This window comes from Grammomys surdaster, unplaced genomic scaffold (genome assembly GCF_004785775.1).
Source record: "Grammomys surdaster isolate TR1022 unplaced genomic scaffold, NIH_TR_1.0 126048, whole genome shotgun sequence".
Taxonomy (NCBI): domain Eukaryota; kingdom Metazoa; phylum Chordata; class Mammalia; order Rodentia; family Muridae; genus Grammomys; species Grammomys surdaster.
Window position 1 is genome coordinate 3764765 of NW_021620860.1, and position 8152 is coordinate 3772916.

The 8152-nt window shown below is 49.4% G+C and overlaps 1 protein-coding gene across 3 annotated transcripts in view; it reads left to right on the plus strand.

Annotated features, from left to right (window-relative positions):
* The window catches only part of Igf2bp1 (insulin like growth factor 2 mRNA binding protein 1), a 42318-nt gene extending 35989 nt beyond the window's left edge, over positions 1-6329 (plus strand). Inside the window, exons 10-15 of one of the 3 annotated variants that reach the window (XM_028755091.1) lie at positions 969-1091; positions 1409-1528; positions 2262-2336; positions 3035-3166; positions 3481-3594; positions 6037-6329. In XM_028755091.1, coding sequence (XP_028610924.1) covers positions 969-1091; positions 1409-1528; positions 2262-2336; positions 3035-3166; positions 3481-3594; positions 6037-6129 — 657 coding nt within the window. In that variant the 3' untranslated portion in view covers positions 6130-6329. The remainder of the gene's footprint in view (positions 1-968; positions 1092-1408; positions 1529-2261; positions 2337-3034; positions 3167-3480; positions 3595-6036) is intronic. The other 2 variants (XM_028755093.1, XM_028755094.1) reach the window with 2 other exon arrangements.
* The last annotated feature ends 1823 nt before the right edge of the window (positions 6330-8152 follow it).

Sequence of the window (8152 nt, forward strand, 5' to 3'; positions counted from 1 at the left end):
GGTGTGTCTGTGGGGGTGGTTAGGTGTGTCTGTGGGGGTGGTTAGGTATGTCTGTGTGGGTGGTTAGGTGTGTCTGTGGGGGTGGTTAGGTGTGTCTGTGGGGGTGGTTAGGTATGTCTGTGGGGGTGGTTAGGTGTGTCTGTGGGGGTGATTAGGTGTGTATGTGGGGGTGGTTAGGTGTGTATGTGTGGGTGGTTAGCTGTGCATATGTAGAGGCTCGAAGTAGACTTTGTCATCTTATTTCATTCAGACATGGCTTTTACCAAACCTGGAGTTTGGTGGGTGACAGCAAGAGCAAGACCCAGCAAACCCGTCTCTGCTGCCCAAACTCCACTTGGCTTAGGGTCATGTGTGGTTCTTTCTCTGTTGCTGGTGTCCACACTCAGGTGCTGGTGTGCGTGCTGAGCCATCCTCCCTACCCCATCCATCTCAAGTTGCTTGTCACTGTCTTGTTACGTTGAGACAAGGTCTCAGTGTGTTGCCCAGGCTGATTTAGAAGAACTTGACCAAGCTAGCCTTCAACTCACCTCTGCCTCCCAATGCTGGACTTTATTCTCACCGTGCCTAGCGCCATCTTGGTCTTTTAGAGGAATCTGGAGATAGCAGAAAGGTTCAGAACTACTAAAGGTTCAGAACTACTTAGGTCCCAGGAATCAAAGGAAACATTGTCTCAGCTTTTCATAGAAGGGCATCACATTCTCAGGTTATGAGCCTCTTCTGGTTCCATCAGTGTGGCAGACAGAACTAGGGAGCCTGCCGTTGTTTTCTTGCTTGGACATACCAGTTCAGTCCAGTGAGGACATTTCCATGGCTCAAGAGTCCATAGTGCCAAGCAGGTTTTTGTAGAAAAGCCAGTAAGTCCTGTCTGTCTCTAACTGCTCTGGGGGTGCTGACCCCCTATAGTTTAGCCAGAGCTGCATGCCAGGGTTCTGTCAGCAGGCTAACCTGTACTCACCTCTCTCCTGCAGCTGCAGTCCCACCTCATCCCTGGTCTCAACCTGGCTGCTGTAGGTCTCTTCCCAGCTTCGTCCAGTGCTGTCCCGCCTCCCCCCAGCAGTGTCACTGGGGCTGCTCCCTATAGCTCCTTCATGGTAGGTGGAAGGGCTTATTACCTGAGCCTGTGGGAGTATGAGAGCTTGGGACGTTGGCAAGAGGGAGGGAAGAGAGGCCTCTGTAGCCAGAATGCCAGCTACAAGGAGAAGAGCCCAGCTGAGGCATATGCCCTAGTGGTGGTGACAGCTTTCCACTTGGTTTTGCCTCCCTTTAGTTGGAAGAGAGCTAAAGAGTTTGTGGCCCAGGGTGCAGCTAGGTACCTTTGGAGGCTGTAAGGCAGCCGAGTGGAGGGGTTCCTGGGTCCTGCCTTGCCCCACTCCCTGGTCCTGTGGTAAGGAGTCCCCTGTCCTGGCAGCAGGCTCCGGAGCAGGAGATGGTACAGGTGTTCATCCCCGCCCAGGCTGTGGGCGCCATCATCGGCAAGAAGGGCCAGCACATCAAACAGCTCTCCCGGTTCGCCAGCGCCTCCATCAAGGTGATTTGCTCTTGAGATTTTCCAGGTCTAGTATCAACTGCAGCCCCCTTCACACTTCACACTGGAAATGAAAAGCCCAGTCCCTTGTGGGTGTCTGGAGTGCTTCTAGGTTCCAGGCTAGGCAGGTGACGGGACTAATGAACTCAGCAGGCTGAATGAGACCCTGCAACAATGTAGAATAGACCTAGCCCAACCCCATTCCAAACCTGCACCCTTACCTCCTGGTGGAAAGTCTGTGTCCTGCCTGGTCTGTCAGTGTCCTTGTATGGGACAGGTGATGCCCCACTGTGAGCACTGTCTGTGCTGATTGTCCTTTAACCATCCTGGATCCAGGATCTTGGAGAGTGAGGAGACTCCTCAGGAAGCCAGTGCTGTTAATCTCACAGGTTTCATTCAGTAGTATTTAAAGCTTTGTGATTCCCCTCCCCAACCCCAGGAGAGCTGTAACCACTGGGTGCTCCACCCAGTTGTCTCGTAATCCCCTCAGTACTCTACTGAAACCCTCAGCTGGGGTTGATGGTGGGGTGCAGTCCTACTGTGTGCGGGTTACTGAGGCAGGTCCTCCTAGCCTGCTGCCCATGCAGTCATCACAGTTCTTGTGTGCAGTCAGGAACTTGGGCTTGAAGCTCTGTTCTTCCCTTCTCAGAATGGGCACTGGGAGGGAACTAGAAGGGCTGGAGATGCCTTCATCTTCCCCTGGAAGCCACACTCTCTGACCAGTTCTGTTTTGTAGATTGCTCCACCAGAAACACCTGATTCCAAAGTTCGGATGGTTGTCATCACTGGACCCCCAGAGGCTCAGTTCAAGGTCTGACCCACATTGTTCTTCCTCAATGGGTACAGGGGACATTGTTCTTCCTCGATGGGTACAGGGAGCTGAAGTTGGGAACTTAACACATGCAAAAGAGACCATGTGGCAGCTTCTGTTCCTGTCCCATCTTCCAGTCTTTTCTACAGGACACACAGCTGCAGAGCAGCTTCCCAAGTGCTCCCAAGCTTAATTCCTGTTCACTTCCTCCTTCCTTCCTCACTTCCTTGTGGTCCACACTGGCATATGAGAAAGAAGGAATCTGAGGTGTTTGCATTAGATTCCAATGCCCTTTCTGTCTGTCTGTGCTGCTTCACCTGATCTCTGTGAGGATAGAGGCTGGGGGCTTCCTAGGCACCCAAGGTGTGTCAATTCATGCCACTCATGGTTGTGATGCCATAGCTATTACCACACCCATATAAGTCATCCTAGAACATGAGTGTGGTATAGCCTTTGAGGTGATTGGGAAGAGATTAAGGCGTGGTCTCAGGACATAACTGTAGCTGGCCCAGAACTACCTGTGCAGACCTAGTTGGCTATGAATTTGTGGTCTTGTCTCTGTAGTGCTGGGGTATTCCTTTACTCATGGGTCATAATTGAGAGTCTCACTTCAGCATTAGGGGACCGGAGCCTGGGGCTACTACACTCCTTCTGCTTAGCTCCATAGCTGATTTTTAACTGTGGCCACCTCTCCCTAGGCTCAGGGAAGAATCTATGGCAAACTAAAAGAAGAGAATTTCTTCGGTCCCAAGGAGGAAGTAAAGCTGGAGACCCACATACGGGTTCCAGCTTCAGCAGCCGGCCGAGTCATTGGCAAAGGCGGCAAAACGGTGAGAACCCACACCTTTCTTTGGCTTTTTCACCCTTGCTGTCATTTGTCCAGTGACCTGATTCTATATACTGTCCAAGCCCAGTTCGGAGTCTGGGAGTCTGTCTGTCCACCTTTCTTTAACCTGCCCTCCAGTCCCACCATAGTGGTTTTTTTTGTTTGTTTTTTTTTTTTTCTTTTTCTTGTTGTGGTGCTCCGTATTGAACTCAGGACCTTATATGTGCTAAATGAAACCACGTTACAGCTGCATTGCCCTTGTCCCTCTTACGCATTTCATTGCTGGCACGCTGAGCTGCTCTTGCACCCCACCCCTAGGTGAATGAGCTGCAGAACTTGACCGCAGCAGAGGTGGTAGTGCCAAGAGACCAGACCCCGGACGAGAATGACCAAGTCATTGTCAAGATCATCGGACATTTCTATGCCAGCCAGGTATGTACCCTTCTCCCCTATCTCCAGAGGACTCAGGAGCCAGCAAGGTTGATTGATGTGACTTGCACAGGTCCTATTACAACCTCCTCATAATCTGCCTGCTCTGGGCTGGGTTGGCCTTGTTCAGGTTGCAAGAGTGAATGTGAAGATGTGTTGTTCCTTTTTAGATTTTTCAGTGGCTCTGGGGGTAAAGTGCTCACCACTCTAGGGTGTGATGGTGTCTTTTATCTTAATCCCAGCACTCAGGTGACAGGCAGGTGAATCTCTTCAGTTCAAGGCCAGCTTGATCTACAGAGAGAGTTCCAGGACAGCCAAGGCATCACAGAGAAATTTAGGGAGGAAAAATTTTTTTAAAAATGTTTACCACTAAACACAAACCAGTGCCCACAGTCTCCAGTGCCCACAGGGTGGCAGAGAACCAGAATCTGCAAATCAGAGTTCATAAAAGTTTATGTATGATATTAATGATTGTATCTGTTGTATCTTCATAGTCTGTGGTTGTCCTGGGCCCCTTTTGTACTGGATAGGAGTTAGCATTCAGCTTTGTCCTGGAGGGATGACAGCAGGGCTGGAGTTTCTTTTCAGATCTCTCCTGGTTCTCTTCTGTGCCATGTTCACCATCTGCCCTACCAGTAACTCAGCATCTGGGTGAGGCTGTCTTTCCACTCACTGATCCTTCAGCTTCAGCGTCAGCCTCCTGAAAGCTGAGGTCACACATGTGTCACTATACCTGGCTTTGTTTCATTTGTAACTCTTCAGCCCCTTTCCCGCTAGTTCGTCACTGGCACCAGGAGATCGAGCCAGTTCAGACTTTGTTGACCCTCAGCAAGGGCTAGAAAAGAAGGTTGGCGAAGGGGCTCTTGTAAGCCCCCAAATATCACCATGGTGTTATATCTTTAATTTACCTGTGTGCTGTGGCCCCTGGGGGCTGCTTGAGTGACTAGCGCTAGAACACGTCTTCAGCTCGGCCCCAGATACCCTCTCTGCTGGTGCCTGCCATTGGTAGCTTTCTCTTAAGGATCTTTGAGAAACAGTGAGTGCCACGGGAATGATAGCTAAGATTTATGATTATAATAGACGAGCATTGTCCCACGGGCTTTGGCTGTATTAACTCAGTTGTACCCCAAAGAGCCACATTATTCAAATGAGGGAAAGGAGGCTTGCGAGGGTGAGTGGCAAGTCCCAGCTCCACGGCAGGTCCCAGCTCACACGGCGGGTCCCAGCTCCACGGCGGTGGGTATGCTGCGGACATTATTTTGGTTGTTCAGCAAAAGGAGTCAGTGGAAATCTGGTTTTTTAAAAAAATCAAAGCCAATGAGATCTCTCTCCCTCCCCCTGTGTTCTCGTTCTCTCTCTCTTTCCCTCCCCCTCCCTCTCCCTCCCTCTCCCTCCCTCCTTTCTTCCCTCCCTCCCTCCTTCCCTCCCTCTCTCCCTCTGTGTGTGTGTGTGTGTGTACATGTGTATGTGAGTGTTTGAGACCAGACAGACTCACTTTGTAGCCTGAGCTGGCCTCGACTCTTGGGCAGTCCTTCTTTCGTCTCCCATGTTGATCATGTGAGGTCACCATACTTGGTCCGACTCATAAACACTGCTCATGGACCAGTTTTCTCTTCAGTGGAGCACTCAGTCTCTGGGAAGGTGGGGGTCAGGAAAACCTTACATGCAGATCCTACTTTGCAGTCAGTTGATTTTCCCCCTAACTTCATTCTTATTCCTGGAGAAACTTAAAGATCTCACTATGTAGTCCTGATGTGGAACTGGCTACATAGACCAAGCTGGTTTCCAACTCCAGTCAGTCTGCCTCTGCTCTTCAGGTGCAGAGATGGCCTACTACACCCAATGGGAAGAAAATTTTAGATTTTTAAAAAATGGGAATTTGTGTTTTGCTAACATACATGTCTGTATACATGTGCACAGTGCCTTCAGAAGCTGGAGAATGGCACTGGAAACAATAGTTAACAGTTGTTAGTGCCCATGTAGGAACTGGGATAAGAACTAGGATCCTCTGAACGAGCAGCCAGTGCTCCTAACTACAGAGCAATGGAAGTTTTTAAGGAGGAAAGTGGACTTTTCTTGGGTGCTTCATCCATTTCATAGGGAGTGATTGTCCCATCACTGCTGGCTACCCTGTGTCTGGGCATTTTACTCTCTTGCCTGCAGTTTCTCTCCATAGTAGTTTGAAGTAGCGCCTTCTAATTTATGAATGGGATATCATGAAGTGTCCTTATGCCCAGGTCAGAGTGTCAACTCGCCTTTGAATGGATGGATGGACGGACGGACACACACACACACACACACACACACACACACACACACACCCTTACTCAGGTCTCCCTCTATTTGATAGTCTGTTAATAGTCTGTTGACTTGCAAATGCCATTTCTGTTGCTGGTGTGCAAAGCCTCCCCCTTTGGTGATCCTCACCCACCTGTTCTGATGCAGATGGCCCAACGGAAGATCCGAGACATTCTGGCTCAAGTTAAGCAACAGCACCAGAAGGGACAGAGCAACCAGGCCCAGGCACGGAGGAAGTGACCCTGCCCTTTCCTGTCCCATTGGCTCCAGATCAGCAGGCGGAACACAGAACTGGAGGGCGGGTGGAGGGCCGGTGTGCTCTTCCCAGCAGGCCTGAGAATGAGTGGGAATCAGGGCATTTGGGCCTGGCTGGAGATCAGGTTTACACACTGTCTTGAGGAAAATGTTCCAGTGAGGAATCCTGATCTCTCGCCCCCAATGTAGCCAGCTGGCCGCAGCCCACCCCCTGGGATATCACCATTGCAATTGTAGCTTGGGTTGCTTTTAAACGTGGATTGTCTTGAGGAAGTTCTCCAGCCTCCACCAGAAGGATGGGTCAGATCCCAGTGGGGAAGAGAAATAAAATTTCCTTCAGGTTTTATAAAACCTCAAAGGATGGATTGTTTCTTAACCCCCCCCCCAAAAAAAAATCTTCCTAACCTTCTACCTTCTTGGTTAATTCATGAAAATTCTCCTCATTCTTAATGTCTTGACCAATACCTTACCTCTTTCTGTATCCATTTACACTGTTTTAGCCTTGTTGCTATGGGGTGGGGGAGGGGCAAGGGAGGAAGGCTGGAGGGCTAGAACACAGCTTTGTTTACAGTATTAACTCTGGAGAACATCTGTCCTGTATAGTTTAATCTGATTCTTCCTTAACCAGCCATTGGGAACAGCAAGATAGAAAGGAGAGAGTTAATATAAATATGAACTGATCCACGTTTAAAAGGAGTCCTTGGGCTAAGGATAGAGCCCAGTGGTCAGGATGCTTGCCCAGCATGCACGAGGTCCTGGGTTCCATCCTTGGCATCACAAAAAAATAAAATAAAATAGCATGCCCTTGTGGCTGAGCTCTTGCAGATTTTGAAAAATTGGCACAACAGAAATTTCTCCCAGCCAGCTGGGGCTTCCCCACCTCACTTACGTCCTTGTCACCCTGTGGGTCCTGCGTGGTACCCTGGTACACGGGAGTGGTGCTGCATGCTTAGCAGGGTAGGGCTGATCACGGTCCCTGATTCCCACAGTTTTCTCTCAGGCGGATTTTATATTTTTTAAAGTCTATTTTAATGATGGGATATAGACGCTCTGGGAAGGGGGTGTGAGCCCCCTTTGGTAAAGTCTCGGTGCTGTGGAGGAGTGGCCCAAAGGTGCTCTTGCTCCGCCCCGCCCGTGTGCTCTTACAAGGGCTGAGGCAGGCGTTGCGCTGTGTCCCTACCACGCCACTGTTCCCTTGTGGTGGTCGGACTACAACCCAACCCTGAGCCCCCGATAAAGCTTAAAAGTCCATCATGTGGCAAACTTAGTAAATTGGAGACTGTTGCTTCGGTTTTTATCTAGAGGAGTATTTAACTGACTGCTTATGCCTCCATGAATTGTCATTGTCATTATGAAAGGTGTGCCTGAAAACAAACCAGAGTACCAGCCGCATTATGCACAAAGCGGTGAACACACTTAATTTATTAATCTACCAGGCTCAATGAGATCCTGTTGGAAACTAACCCTTATGGAGGACAGTGGCCATCAGTTACGTGAGGCTAGGCCTCCCCTCCTGATACTTACTGACTGTAATGCATACTAGCCAGGTGATGCACTTTAGCTACCCTGGACAATACTACCAAGTGTGTGCGGAAGAAAGGAAGGCCTCTCTGCATGTGGAAAAGCCCATGCTGGGGTCCCACTTCCTGACATTGCAAGGACAACAGTGACAAAGCTACCATGACTTGTGGGCGGAGTCAGGCAGTGCTGTGCGAAGTAAACTACCTCAAGGTGTGACGTTACCTCAGCAATGGTTTTCCTTTTGTTCCCTAAATCCCGGTTTTTAATTTTCTTTTTTTTTTTAATTTTTTTCTTTGCGGCTTGCTGATATTTTATATAAAAAAAGAAAAGCAAAGCAAAAGAGAAGCTGATAGTCTTGAATATTTTATTTTTTTAATGAAAAGAAAAAATGAGAAAGTTATGTTTCATAATTTCTTAAAACATGAGCCAGTAACTCTTTAGGAGCTCTGTGGAGAACAGGCCCTGTGGGGAAAGGTGGGGGCTGGGG